The sequence below is a fragment of the Prionailurus bengalensis genome, chromosome C2 (genome assembly GCF_016509475.1).
Source record: "Prionailurus bengalensis isolate Pbe53 chromosome C2, Fcat_Pben_1.1_paternal_pri, whole genome shotgun sequence".
NCBI classification, from domain to species: domain Eukaryota; kingdom Metazoa; phylum Chordata; class Mammalia; order Carnivora; family Felidae; genus Prionailurus; species Prionailurus bengalensis.
In genome coordinates this window covers 80,951,063-80,965,466 of record NC_057350.1, presented here as the reverse complement: position 1 = coordinate 80,965,466, position 14,404 = coordinate 80,951,063, and the positions used below count along the sequence as shown (strand labels likewise).

The 14,404-nt window shown below is 44.6% G+C and overlaps 1 protein-coding gene across 3 annotated transcripts in view; it reads right to left on the bottom strand.

The window, feature by feature from the left end:
• Positions 1-14,404, bottom strand: part of MASP1 (MBL associated serine protease 1) — a 60,901-nt gene that overhangs the window by 29,259 nt on the left and 17,238 nt on the right. For all 3 annotated transcript variants that reach the window (XM_043594627.1, XM_043594628.1, XM_043594629.1), the window contains exons 3-5: positions 4,564-4,741; positions 2,594-2,725; positions 224-420 (exon numbers count right to left, since the gene is read on the bottom strand). In XM_043594627.1, coding sequence (XP_043450562.1) covers positions 224-420; positions 2,594-2,725; positions 4,564-4,741 — 507 coding nt within the window. The remainder of the gene's footprint in view (positions 1-223; positions 421-2,593; positions 2,726-4,563; positions 4,742-14,404) is intronic.

Below are 14,404 nucleotides of genomic sequence, written 5' to 3'. Positions count from 1 at the left end.
TCACATGACATGGCAAAAGGGATTTTACAGGTGGCCAAGGAGCTAGTGTTGGATCAGGGAAGATCCCTAGGCTGGAGCTGATGGAGCTGGTAGACACTATTTTAAGTAATTTTTGGTCTTGGTCTTCTATCCTGGGAGAAACTGGAGGACCAAGAATATCGATTTTCCCAATTCAGCCAAGATCTCCCAGCATGGCCAGGGCAAATGTCCATTGTAGGCTTACCTTGATGTAGTCATAGGGGCAGGGCACCTCAGGGTGATCCTCAATGTCGAAAATGTCCTCAAACTGGAGGCTGACCATGAAACCCTCCTCTAGCTCTATCGTGTAGAAACATTCCGAGCTCTTAGGATAAGGGTTGGGGAAGTCGGGGCTGGTGATCACGCCGGTCCTCTGGGTAAAGAGGTTATCACTGCACTCCACTGTGGGAAACATACCAGAGCAAAGTGGCACACCACAGCCATGGCCACAGCAACCCCTTTCTCATCGGTTACTGTATGACTTTCCCACTGGTCCTGAGAGGCAATGGGAAGGCATCATTAGCCCCATGTTATGGATGGGTAGACTGAAGTTCAGGGAGAAGTGATGTATCCAAGGTCACACACCTCATAATGTTCAGAGTCAAGACTCAAAGGCAGTGAGTGTGATAAACCTTCTCATCAGCCTCTCTGGTATTGGTGTGGGGCAGAGGGGGTCTGAGAAGGAAAAGTTTTGAGATAGACTGGTAGGGGGAAACCTCTAGACCTCCTTTGTCTGCTCTCCCCTCAGCCCAGAACTCCATTAGGTCTCTGTTCAAAGCCTTCCTGATCCCTCATCCAACACGGGACACTCACACATATCCGTACTCTCTGGCCCTGACCTCGTTCTGTTTCTCCTCATGCGGCTGACCACTGCTTGACATTGTGCAATATATTTGTTGGGGGATTTTCTTGCCCCCAGTAGACTGTAAGTTCCCTGAGCTCAGGGATTCTGCTTTGTTCGCCACTGTAGCTGCAACCAAGGATCCAGTGTCCTGGGACCCTGGCCATGGCTTAGCCCTGCCAAGGCCCTTTATCTTCCACTGAACCTTTGTCCTTGGGCTGACCCCTCCCAGATCTGGGATGTCAATCCTTTCTAAGCCCTTGTTTATCCTGCTCATTTGAATATGAGAAAATTGTGGCTTAGAGAGGGGGCATGGCTAACCTAAAGTCCTATAACTGTGAGCTGCAGAGTATGGTTAGGATGAGGCCTCTTGAATTCCCACCTCTTTTCATTTCTTACCCCAAGCACTCTCTGGGGGGTGGCATTTAGCCCATGGAGGCTATTTTTTCTTTCTTTCTTTCTTTTTTTTTTTTTTAGGCAAGGTTACTCTTTTTATGCATAATACACAGACAGGACATACAGTATATAAACATACATACAGTATTATCTGTGGTATTAAAATTTCATGGGTAGGGGAAATTAGGAAGATAATGTTTTAAAAGGCTCCTGGAGGCAGAGGAGAAAATGAAAACAAAGACTGAGAAGCCTTGCTCATTCTTAGAGCCCACCGGACTTAGTATGTAGTAGATACTCAATAAATACCTACTGAATAAAAACCAAGGAAAATACAGCCCTCTTGAAGAAAACTCCTGTATGTGCCTCCTTTATACTGATGGATCACATGGGGGTTTTATTCAGAAGAAAATAAAAGTTTTTTAAGGAGGAAGGAAAAGAAGTCTTGTTTCCAGCCTTTCTCTCCTCCAATGATCCCCCACTCAGCTTCCAAGTGACCCTCCTAAAACACAGATCTTTACCCTGCAGCCATACTGATCTGATGGCAATGCCCCAAACATGCCAAGTTCTACCAGGACTCTGAACGTTTGTTCTCTCTGCCTGGAGCACTCTCCTTTTCCTTCTTCTTCCCACTCTGCCAAGGGCCACCATCTCTGGGACATGTCTGCTCACAGTGCTGTGCAGACTTAGGTCACTTGTGCTGAGCCCACAGCATGTGCTACATTTCACCACTTGCTTCTGTGCTGATAACCCCACCAGTCAGGGAGGCCCTCATGGAAAGTGGCTGAAGTCTTCCATTTCTCCATCCTCGCCCTGCCCGGAGGTGGCAGCAGGGTGAGCGTGTTGATTAAGACAGGAAACCAGAGATGGAAGGAATGGGGCATATTCCTCACTGTCTCTGTCTTTGCCTCTCTCCTTCCTCATCTGTTCTCTGGACTGAGGTTCTCTCGATCACAGAGGAACTTGAGAGGCTAGGGGAGTGAAGAGGTAAAGGAACGGCTGGGTGAGGCCGGGTGCATGGCTGAGAAAGGACTGGGAACCCAGCTTTTCCCATAACTGGGGCCAGGCCAGTTACCTACAGTAGGAGAGCAGAAGTTCCTGCTGTCCAGGAAGAAAGATGGCCTAGAGGCTTCACAAATGTGGTCCTTTGAGAACCTGAACGCAGACTTCCCGGCTGGCGGGCATTTCAGCATCTTCAAGCATAGGGTATCTGAGGCAGAGCTCTCTGGCTTCATTTTTACTTGTTTCTACTCCATATCTGTTCCGCCTCTGAGCCTCCCCTAATCTTATTGAGAAACATGGCACAAAGTGGTGATATACGGAGTCATCCTTGGGCCCCACCTCGGCAGGTCCTGTTGTCCGTGTGGAGGAGGTAGCCAAAGCGGCAGGAGCAGTAGTAGCCGCCGATGTAGTTGTGGCAGTAGTGGTCGCAGGACAGCTCCTCGTCCTCCCGCTCAGTGCACTCGTCTACATCTGCAGGGCAGGTAGAGCCTTTTGGTCAGTCAGTCCATGTGGGACGATGAAGACAACAGCCATGTACAGAGCACACAGTATGGGCCACTCCCTGTGTTAGCCTCACATAAAGCCCCAAAGTAGTCATTGTCTCCATTTACAAATGAGGCAACTGGAACTCAGAGAACGGAGGCAACTTATCCAAGACCGTCAAAAGCCAGGTTCGAGGCCAGGCGAGCTGCCTCTCACGGGTGCCACTACCCCGTAAGAGTTGTGATACTAGCAGGTAGAACTCTTACCATCCCCTTTCCACAGATGATGAAACAGACAGTTGGGGCCTTTAAAGAACTTACTCCAAGTCATAGAGATGATAAAAGGTGGAGTCAGTATTCACACCCAGGTAGGGTAGCTCCAGAACCCATTCTTTCTTTCTAGTCCATGCAGCCCCTCTCTCTCTATATATATCCCACTTCCCTGGGCAGTGGGAACGTAGACATTAAAGAAAGGCATGTTCTCAACCCAATTTAAAAATTTGATCATGCAAGGGCACCTGGGTTGCTCAGTCGGTTAAGCACCCAACTCTTCATTTCAGCTCAGGTCACAATCTCATGGTCATGAGATCAAGCCCCACATTGGGCTCCATGCTGTCAGCTTGGAAGCCTACTTCGGATTCTCTCTCTCCTCTCTCTCTGTCCCTACACCACTCCCACACTCCTTCTCTTTCAAAACAAATAGATACACATCAAAAAAATTTTGATCATACGTTTCCCCCTAAAAGCTAAAAGAATGGCCAACAGGCACATGAAAGGATGCTGAACATCACTAGTCATCAGGGAAATGTAAATCAAAACCATAATGAGGTACTGCTACATACCTCATCAGAATTTTAAATTTTAGAAATTAAAAAATTGACATCAAACTCTTGTACATTGGTGAAAGAATATAAAATAGTACAAAAAAACTTTGGGAAAGGCCTGGTAATTTCTTATGAAATTAAATATACACCTGCCCTATGACCCAACAATGTTGCTCCTACCTATTTACCCAACAGAAGTGAAAAATATGTTTACAAAAAAAGTTGTACAAGAGTGCATAGAAACTTTATTAGTGAGAGTCAAAAAAAAGATAGAGTGCAGGTGTCTACCAATGAAAGAATGGATAAACAAGACAGTATTATATTCATACAATGGAAAATTACTCTGCCAGGAAAGGAGCAAGTTAGCGATGCATTGCAACATGATTGAAACTCAAAAACTTTATTCTGAGTAAAGAATCCTCACTTCCAAAATATATTTTGTGTACGTTCATTTATATGGAGTTTAAGAAGAGGCAAAACTCATCTATAGTGGAAAAAAAAAAATCAGAACAGTTGTCATCTCTAAGGTAGATGGGACCAGACTGTGACTGAGAAGGAGCATAAAGGAACTTTCTGGGTTAACGGTAAAGCTCAACACCTTGTTAGGGGCTTGGGTTACATACAATATAAAATTTTTGAAACTCAACAAATGTACTGAAGGCTTATGCATTTCACTGAATGTACATTTTACTTTAAAAGAAGGAAAATTGTGAATAGATATTGAACTTCAGCAAAATGAAATGCACGGGTAAGTATTTAGGAAAAAGTGTACCACTGTCTGTCTGCAACTTACTTTGAAATTCATCAAAAAGAGGGGATTAATAGCTAGATTGAGGATGGATAGATGGGTAGATATGTGATAAAGCAAATGCAGGAAGATATTAATGGCAGAATCTCTATGGTGAGTATGTAGGTGTTCATTGTAAAGAAACGAGCATGAGGTACTTTTAATCTTTAGAGAGAAGGGGAGACCTGGGGTGAGCCACCCATTTCTCCAACTTACCTACAGCCATGTAGTGGGCATCAAAACCCGTGAATCGCTCCTCATTGGAGAAATCTGACCGGAAAGTGATGGACATGAAGGAGCCGGGGGAGAACACTACTTCCTGGCCAGGGGTCTGCTCCGTGTCTGTGGTCTCCCTGCCACAGAAGGTTGCCAGCACCTGCTCTTCGGTTTCTACCTTTGGGATCAAAGAGGAAGGGAACAAGATGAGTAGCTTCCAAAATTAGCTTGGTCTCTAAACGAAAAGAGGGAGGGGCTGCCCATGAACAGACCAGGCAGCCTGGGAAACCCAGAGAAAGAGGATTTAGGACTCTGGGACTTGAGGAAAGACACAGTGCGGGTTAAGTCCATGTGGCTGCATAGTCACTGCCTCATTCCTTTGTTTAGGTCCATCAGTAGTAGCTTGACATTTGTCATCCTATGGACAAAAAAATGACTCATCTGTCAAAACTAACTCACTATTAGAACTCAGACTTAGATAACCTCACAGATGGATTCCATATGCAACAGAAACTGACCACATTTCCAAAGACGAGAAACGAACTCGGAGGCATTCACTGAGCATTCAGTGTGTGCCTGCCACTGAGTAAAGCATGGGAGCTGTGCCTGGGGAGCCAAAATTCAGACTGATGAAAACACAGACAGAGCTGTTGTACGGTGCGACAAGTGTTTTAACGGGAACACAGTCACTGGGAACGCACTGGCACTCAGAAGATGAAAGATCCCATCAGAATGGAAACTACAGGAGAACGAGACTTTGTTTTCTTTGTAGATGTGTTTTTAGTTCATGGAGCAGGACCTGGCACCTAGCAATTACCCAACAAATGTTTGTTACCAAGAACTAAAGTGTAAGGCTCTTTCTGAGAACAAGAAGCCAGGGAGTCTGTGGGAACATAAAGTTGTAGGAAAGGTTGAAACGAGATTATGACTGACTTTGAATACCATAAGAACACTATGTGACTCTTAATTCTGAGTAAAGAAAAGACACTGGAAACTTTTGAACAGGGAAATTATATAATTAGAACTATACTTAGTAGGTAGTCTTAATAATTCAGAAATGGCTGGAATCATCCCTGAAACATTTGTGTTTGTGTTAAGACTCAGATGCAAAAATTACCTGTTTGCTAAAAGAATTCCCTTCCTTGGAGGAGCCAGAGACCCTGTGTAAATTCAGAGAACCCAGCGGAGAGCCTACATTGGGTGCCTAAGCTGATTTTGTGTGAGTTTGGTTTGGGAAGTACAATACGGTAGCTGGTTGGTATGTTTATTTGACTATGAATACTTGGCCTACCTACCACTCTATCATTTACACTGACTGGATTCTTTTGAGGCTGTATTTGTGTTTGCGACCTCTAGATTGACATTTTAGCCAAGATGCGTGAGAAAATCTCTTACCAAGAATGATTCTGATGCCTTTTAAAGTCATTAAGGGAAAGTTCTCAAAGGCTCTGCGTACCTCTAGTAGCTTCTAATGCATTCATTGTTTTGTTCATTAGCCTAGTATGTCAGAAGTATCTTGACATTTGACACTTCTGTTTTGAAACTAATGATTTATTTATTTAAGATAAGTGGGAGTTTTAAAGAAAAACAATTTGCCCTGGCAACAAAACACAAGGACAATTAATCACTAACTTTGGGAATTGAAGTGTAAACAGAAGATGAGATCATGGCTTTGCTGTTTATTCCTCTTCTCTGCAGATACTAGCCAAACTCACACCAGCCTTGTTACTGTAGAATGTACCTATCTGTACACAGTCACTTCCTTGACCACCATGGCTTGTTTGTTATTTTGGTTATCTGAGTTTTCCAGATAGCCGAAGTTTTACCTGACCATAATTAATAATAATAACCATCATCAGCATCATCATCATTATTATTATTTAGTGTAATGCTTTTTAAAGTGCTTTATACAAATCCCTGCTTTTGTAGGTGAAACATGCTAACCCTTTCTTGGTGACCAAGGACATTATTATGAATGTCAGTCATCTTGGGGATATTGAGTTGTTTAATGTTGCATGCCCTGCATCGAACATTCCTGGACCATAATGCCTTTGCAATTCTTAGGTCTCCTTTATGTAGTGTTTTATTTTGTGTATTTTTAAAAATCAGTTTATTAACTGAAATATGTTGTAAAATGGAAACCAGAGTGAAGGCCTAGGAAAGGCGTGAACTGGAGGACCCTATCTTGGTGACCTCTAACTCTGAGTTCTAATATTGATAATATAAGATATCCTGACCTGGCAGTTGAAGGTCCTGAGCTCTATTCCTGACTCTACCACAAACGGTCACAGGGCTGCCTCCTCTCTACTCTCAGTTATCCACCTGATAAAACAGGGGTTTGAACTAGCTGAGGTATATGTTCTCTTCTAATTGTGATATACTAGTATTCTAACAAGTCGTTACACCCACACATTCAATAGGCCAACTGGAGGATGGTGAGCAGCATTTTCAAGACACCAATTGTTTTCTGCTGAAGAACTTGGTGAACTTGAACTTGTTTGTGGTCTATACCATGCCATACAAAGTCAGTCAGTTAACGAATAGTCATATGACTTGAGCATTAACACTTCCAGACTCAGCAGCTTCCTGCTTATATTTTGGTATCCCCCAAAGTCTCTTGGATCCTATAGTGCCTGGGGCATGGACACTTTCAAGTGAAATCAACCAGGGATAACTTGGATCACGGGGAGACATAATGAGGGTCTGTGATAACAAACTCCCTCATAACTTGCAGGATAAAAGACATTTTCATGATGGTAGATAAACAGTCATCATGTGCAGAGCCACACTATTCCAGACAACAGGTAAGCATGTTCTGGCTGAGGCCCATGGGAAAATCTCAGCCATCTATATCTTTAGGAACAGGGGATAGAAGGCTCTGGAAGCCTGGGAATTCAGCCTGCCGCTCAGAATAGAGTCCTGGAATATCAGAGCTGGGAGAGAAGGACCTGTAAGAGCTATTTCAATCCCCCTCCTTCTAAAGGAACCTGAGGTCCAGAGTGGGCCAGTGACTTGCTCAGGAGTAGACAGATAACCATGAGCATTTCCTGATAGCACTTTTGCTTTTGGAACTATTCTGACTCTGGAGAAAGGAACCCACCAGCCCAGAGAGTACATGACAAAAGACATAGGCACTTTGCCAAACAACTTTTCTGGCTCAAGGGCCTCTTGAAACTTTATCTTGGGGGCATGGACTGTCTCCCAGAGAGGATGTGGCTCAGTGACAGCTCCAGTCATAACCTAAACAGAAGGGTCACTGACCTTGGTTAATATTTGCAGCCCCTGCTAAGAATTGTAAAATTCTACAAAAATCATTTACCTCTGAGCACAAGCAAAAGATTGAACCCTGGCTTCTGTTTGGACTGTCCCATTTCTAGGGTCATCATGTTTACATGATGGTGGGAAGTACATTATCAAATGAAGACACAAAATTCATAATAATAGAGAACCATCTGGCCAGGGATCACAGACTCTTCATTTTTCTATTTCTTATTATGGCAACCATATCCTTTCAGGCTATTGTTATTTAGGGCCCCAACACATGGATGCATGTCCTCAATTTGTTTTCTTTCAACTCAATTCAAAAAATATTTATGTACCAAATTCTGTCTGGACTGTAATGTGGAGGATGCCAAAAATTACTTATTTGTTGCATGAGCTTAATGAGCAAGTCCCCTGCCTCTGGGAATGTGAAATTTAGTAGGAAAGTAAGATAAGTAACTCAAATGGGTATGTGTTCAGGAACTGTCAGGGCATAGTTATAGCAATGAAAGATAGGAAGCCCCAGGGGTTTAAAGAAGGAAACAAATTCCATCCAGCTGAGGGGAATCATAAAACATTTAGGAAGAACAGAATGTTCTTTGAACTGAGGCCTGAAAGATGAATAGGAATTAGGGAGGTAGAAATAGTAGGTAGAGTTGGGGAAAGCAGGAGGAGCTTCTAGGCTAAGGGAATAGTGAAGTCCCGGGGGTATTCAGAGTCTCCACCATCCCTCCTTTCCCATCACCACCTGCCATGGGAAAGGTGTTGATGACAGGGAGCTGGGAAGAGAGATCTAAGGAAGAGAAGCCAGGGTCTGTTTTCTATGAATTTTCAACTTAGTAGAAACAGCACAAACCTTGGCAAAACTAAGACAGGCCAGCAGATATTTTAATTAGACAGATATTCAGGAAATGTGCTGGATTATTCTGCGGTCAATTTAGTTAATCTGGGAACGATATTCCTCAGAATCTCCCTTTCTGTATAGCTCCAGGGTAGAGGGGGCCAAAAGAGAGGCTTGTGTGAGTTTAGAGCACAACAGTCCTTACTCTCTGAAGGCTGTTTTGTGATCAGCTACGGAGAATGAACAGACATAGATGCGCCCAGTGGGTTCCCACTTGTCCTCACTCTCCTCCACTCTGCAGTCAGCGCTTCTTTCCAACTACTGGCTCTGCTGACCAACAGTGGCTCAGACCCACCACCCACTCTGAACAGCTTCCACCTCTGGGGGTGGTTCAGAGGTGTTCAGAGTCAACAGCTTCTCGCAGACCTCTCCCCGTGGGCCCCCCTTCATGGGCCTACTTTGGCTTCCGAGAAGGTCTTGGATTCTCACATTCCCCTGCAGGTGCCAACATCTCCACCCACGTCCAGTTTTCAGGAGCACTGATTAGTGCCCGTGGTCCTCCGGCTCCCCAGTCCTGCTTTCACTTTCCCAGCTTCTCCTCTAGTCATGTGATTTCTGAGGCCCCAAATAGCTCTTACGTCTCATTGCTCACAGAGCAATTTCTCACTCTGCTTTCCTCACTGAACTCTGGCTGATGCAGGTAGCGGCTTCAGAAGTATGGGGCTGTGGCAAACAGGACCCTTGGCTTGGGTTTTGGGACTGGCTAGCAAGTAGAGGTTAGAAGAGCAATGAGCAAACAGCCACGGGGGGAGCTTGACAAAGACAACCTGTGTCACGTAGTGGTGAGACAATTGGTACAACCTGCCCGTGGCAATGTAGCTGGCAGAAAAGTGTACACAGTGCACTTGTGGATCTGCTAAGGAGATCTCTGGACAGTGTTGAAAGCGTCAGTATGTGTTTCTAGCTGTGCGTGGCAAGGCACTTCTGGAAGGAGTAGTCCTTCAGTGTGCAAGCCTTGTGACTTGCCTTGACAAAAGGCATGTGACATGTGGAGCTGGTGTGCCACTTCCAAGGGGCCCTGTGGCTCTTGCAGGCATCAGGGGGCCTTGTAGCTCTTTCCCTGTGTGCCTCCATGTGAGGAAGCCCTGTCACGCCTGCTGGAGAAGCAAAGGTCACACAGGCCAGAGAGGAATTATCCCAATCGAGGTCTCTTGACCAGCCAGCTGACAGCTACCACCATCTGGAAGGTCATCTTGGACCTTCCAGCTTCAGTTAAGCTTCTAAATGACTAGAGCTCCTCAAATGACCTCAGGCAAATCCAGCCAAAGACCATCCTGTGAGCCTAGCCCAGACTTCTGACCAAAGGATCTGAGCAAGTAAAGTGGATGTTGTTTTAGCTACTAAGTTTTACAGTGGTTTGTTGCACAGGAATAGATATGCTATGGGGAGTAGGAAGCAATTTGGGACAAAGGGAAAGAGTGACATTTATGAAGTGATACTTGGAGAATTACCATCTCATAGGTTCTTGGGGTCTTGGAAGCTACTTGGCCTGACTCCTTATCTCCCTATCACACCCCTATCAAAAAATCATGCCGCCTTCTTGAGATCAATTGCAAAGATGAGAAACTCACTACCTTCTAAGACAGATCAGGCTGTTTGGATTATCCTCCACCTACAAAGTTCTTGCTTGGCCTCCTATCTGGGAATAAAACTTAGGGGAAGATATCCTAAATGTGGAAAAACCTTTTGTGACAAAGATGTTTATAGCAGTCATGTATAATAATAGAAAACTAAAAAAAAAAATGGTAAATATCCAATTCTAGGGGAAACAGTCTAAATGAGCCTTAACTTAATAAATATTAGGCATTAATTATCACATTAATGAAGAATTTGCAATGACCTGGAAACTTTCTTAGTAGGTTATATTACGCATATTAAACATATACATGGCGTAATTACCACAATGCATTATGTCGAAGAAACGCATTGAAAGTAAAAAGGAGAAAGAATTAGAGCAAACTGTTAACAATGGCTAGTTGAACTGCAGGTGATTTTTCTTTCTTCTGTTTCTATATTTAGAAGTATTTTAAAAAGAAACCTGGGCCCAAAGCTACTTCCTTCCTTCTCATTCTACCAGTGGCATAAAATTGGTCAGTTTAGGTCAACAAACACGGAACACACAAGAGCAGCAACTAACCCAGCCTGGAAGTTGAGGGTTGGTTTGCAGTCCCTCTGTCTCTCATAAACACCTGAATCTCTGGTATGGTGACTCCTCCCCACTCTGTCACCTCCTAATGTTTTCTTCTAGCCCTTGGGTCCCAACAGAGCTGAAAAAGAGGTGAGGCTCTTTGCTTTAATTCCACACAGATAATATGGTAAGAGGTAGAACTCTGATAAAACAATCAAGAAACTCAGAATAACTAAAATTCACATATGGCAGTGCATGAATGGTTTTTGTGATCATGAAGTCCAAGGGGGAGTCAGTGGATGGTGTGTAAGTGGATGGAGGAGGGGAGACAGAAGAGTTCTTTGGTGTGGAGTTCTTGGAGACTGGGGGAATAAATAGAAGGGGGAGAGAGAGACAGATTGAGAGAGAGAAAGTGAGGTGGGGGCATATAAGAGTATAGTAAAAGCATCTCTGTTTGGGTTTGGTTTCTCAAGAAAGTGAGTTGAGTTGTGAATTGCTTTCAATTTTTAAATTTCTCTCTCTCTTTCTCTCTCTCTCTCTCTCTCTCTCTCTCTATATATATATACACTTATATATATAGAAGTGTATATATAAGTGTATATATACTTACACTTAAGTGTATATATACACTTAAGTGTATATATAAGTGTGTATATATATATGTATATATATATATATATATATATATATATATATATATATAATGTATATATATATATATATATATATATATATATATATATATATAAAGTGTTTGTTTACTTAGAGAGGGAGAGAGTGAGCTCTAGCAGGGGAGGGGCAGAGAGGGGGGGACAGAGAATCCCAAGCAGGCTCTGTGCTATCAGTGCAGAGCCCAATGTGGGGCTCAATCCCATGAATCATGAGATCATGACCCGAGCCGAAATCAAGAGTTGGGTGCTTAACCAATTGAGCCACCCAGATACCACCAAAATTTTTCCTTTTTCTTCTTCTTCTTTTTTTTTTAGTGTAATCCCTTACTGACACTGGATCATGTGGGACCTCATTTTTATATGAGTTGCACATGAGTCTTCACCAGTTATTAGATGCTGGGAAAATCATTCAAACTCTCTGTGTTGTAGGTGACTTGTGGCCCCCCTCCCCCATAAGATATATTCAAGTCTTAACCCTTGGATTTGATTCAACCTTATCCGGAAGTAGGTCTTTGCAGATGTAGTCAAGGTAAGATGACCTCATACTGGCTTAGGGTAGACCCATGATTCAAAGACTGGTGTCCTTATAAGGGGGACGTTTGTTCACAGAGACACACGGAGTCAAGTGTGAAGGCAGAGGCCGAGATTGGAGACATTCTGCCACACAGAGGGAGTGCCGGGGATTGCAGTCAACCACCAAAAAGCCAGAAGGGGCAAGGAAGGATTCTTCCCTAGAGCGTTCAGAGGAAGAGTGGCTTTGCTAACACCTTGATTTCAGACTTGAAGTCTCCAGAGCTGTGAGACAATACATTCCTGTTATAAGCCACCTAGTTTGTGGTGCTTTGTGATGGCAGCCCTAGGAAACGGCTACGCTCCGTATACAGGTTTCCTCATCTGGGAAATGGTGACAGCGATAGCGTTAATATCACAGGACTGTTGTGAAAGTGACATGAGTTCATACGCGTGGAACACTTAGAAGGGCACCTGGAATCTAGTCAGCTCTCAGGACGTCAGTGAGAAGAACAAGACTGCTGAGATCCGGTCATCCAAGATGACCCCCTTCTGCACTCCCTGCTGGGTGGGCATGGGTAATTTCACTGTTTGAAGAAGAGGGAGAGACTGGAACTGTCCCCGTATCCCCTCTGGTTTCCAATTTCACACCTTCATTCCCGATCTCACTGAAGCCATCAGCACAGACTTCTCATCCTGTGAGGACCCCAGATCCCAGGCCGATGGAGAGGGAGGGAAACCTTGAGACCCCTCACAGCCCGGCCACTTCATGTGGCAGGTGGCATCTATCTTAAGTTCCTTTGGCCCTCTGCACTCGAGGCATCTCCTGGCAATCCCGGGAGGTGGGTGACAGACAGAGGATATTACACTGATTTCACAGAGGAATGTGAGGGAGCTCTCAAAGTTTCCATCCCGCAAGGGAATGTAAGTCCAGGAATCTCCTCACTTCCCTGTGTTTCAAAGGATTCTTCTATTCCATGGGGGGAAGGGAAGGGGAATAAATAGTTTCAAACAGAGAGGGAGGGAGTCAACCCACAAAAGACTCTTAAATACAGAGAACAAACTGAGGGTGGATGGGGGGTGGGGAGAGGGAAAATGGCTGATGGGCATTGAGGAGGTCACTTGTTGGGTTGAGCATTGGGTGTTGTATGTAAGCGATGAACCACGGAAATCTACCCCAAAGACCAAGAGCACACTTTACACACTGTATGGTAGCCAATTTGATGATAAATTATATTTAAAAAACAACAACAAAAACAAAAAACAAAGGATTGCTCTAGATGTGGGAATTTAGGTCGGGGATTCACGTGCAGCCCTGGGCTAGGACTTCTGACTCGCAAGAGAGTGCTCTGTGCTCCGGAAGCCACCCTCTCAGTAAGTCTATTACCTCCAGGGACCGGGCCAGGGCTCGACAGCTCAATCTTCTACTTTACACACTTGCCCAGATTTCCGCTAAAGATCACGAGAAGGAGCAAATTACAGGTACTGGATTCCAGACAAGAGCCTGGGACTAGAGAAGAAAGGAGGTGTGTGTGTCCGTATGAGTGCGTTTTGTGTATTGCATTCTGGAAGCTCTTGAAAGCCATGGAAGTAAAATAGCACAGCTGGTGGGTCTAAGGCTCAAGTTGGCTTGCCCGAGAGGGGCTGGAGGTTGATGCCTGGGTTTCAGCCAAGTCATTGGCTGGTAATAATAATAATAATAATAATAGCGCTGGTAACAGTCATTTCCCTCCTCTGTGTGGAACTTTCCAGCTGACAGGTATTTTCACCTTCTTTATTATATTTGCTTCTGCTGGCTCTCTTGCAAGGAATGCACTTCAGGCACACATTGTGATTCTGAGCCCAGAGAGGTGACATGAGTCCCCAAGGGAACACAGCCTAGGAGTAGCAGACCTGAGACAAAATCCTGATATCCTGACTTCCAGCCCTGGTCCAGTCACTGGAATCAGAGAACTACAGAAGTTCAGAGATAGAAAGGATATGAAAGGCTACCAAGTTTATCTCTTCTCTTTCTTACGTGGGGAAAGTGAGGCTCAGGGACACGGAGTAACCCCTTCAAAGCCACATGGCCTGATAATGGCAGAGGTGTGTCCCATAGTCCCAGTACGGTGTTCTTACTTATGTGTTCATCACAGTAAAAAGCTCCTAACAGACCTGGGTAAGCCCCTAAGAAGGTATTGTGTCCATGGAAATGGCAGGCACCATTAACGGCGTGGGGGCCTGAGCCATGGCTGGCGGGTCCTCGGAGTCCAAGACTCCCACTGCTCCCGGGAAGGATTGCCTTTTTGCAAGAAGGGCTCTGGACAGAAAAGGGGATGGTCTCCAGGCAGCAGGAGCATGGGGAGAAAAAGAGGGCTGGCAGGGAGGGGC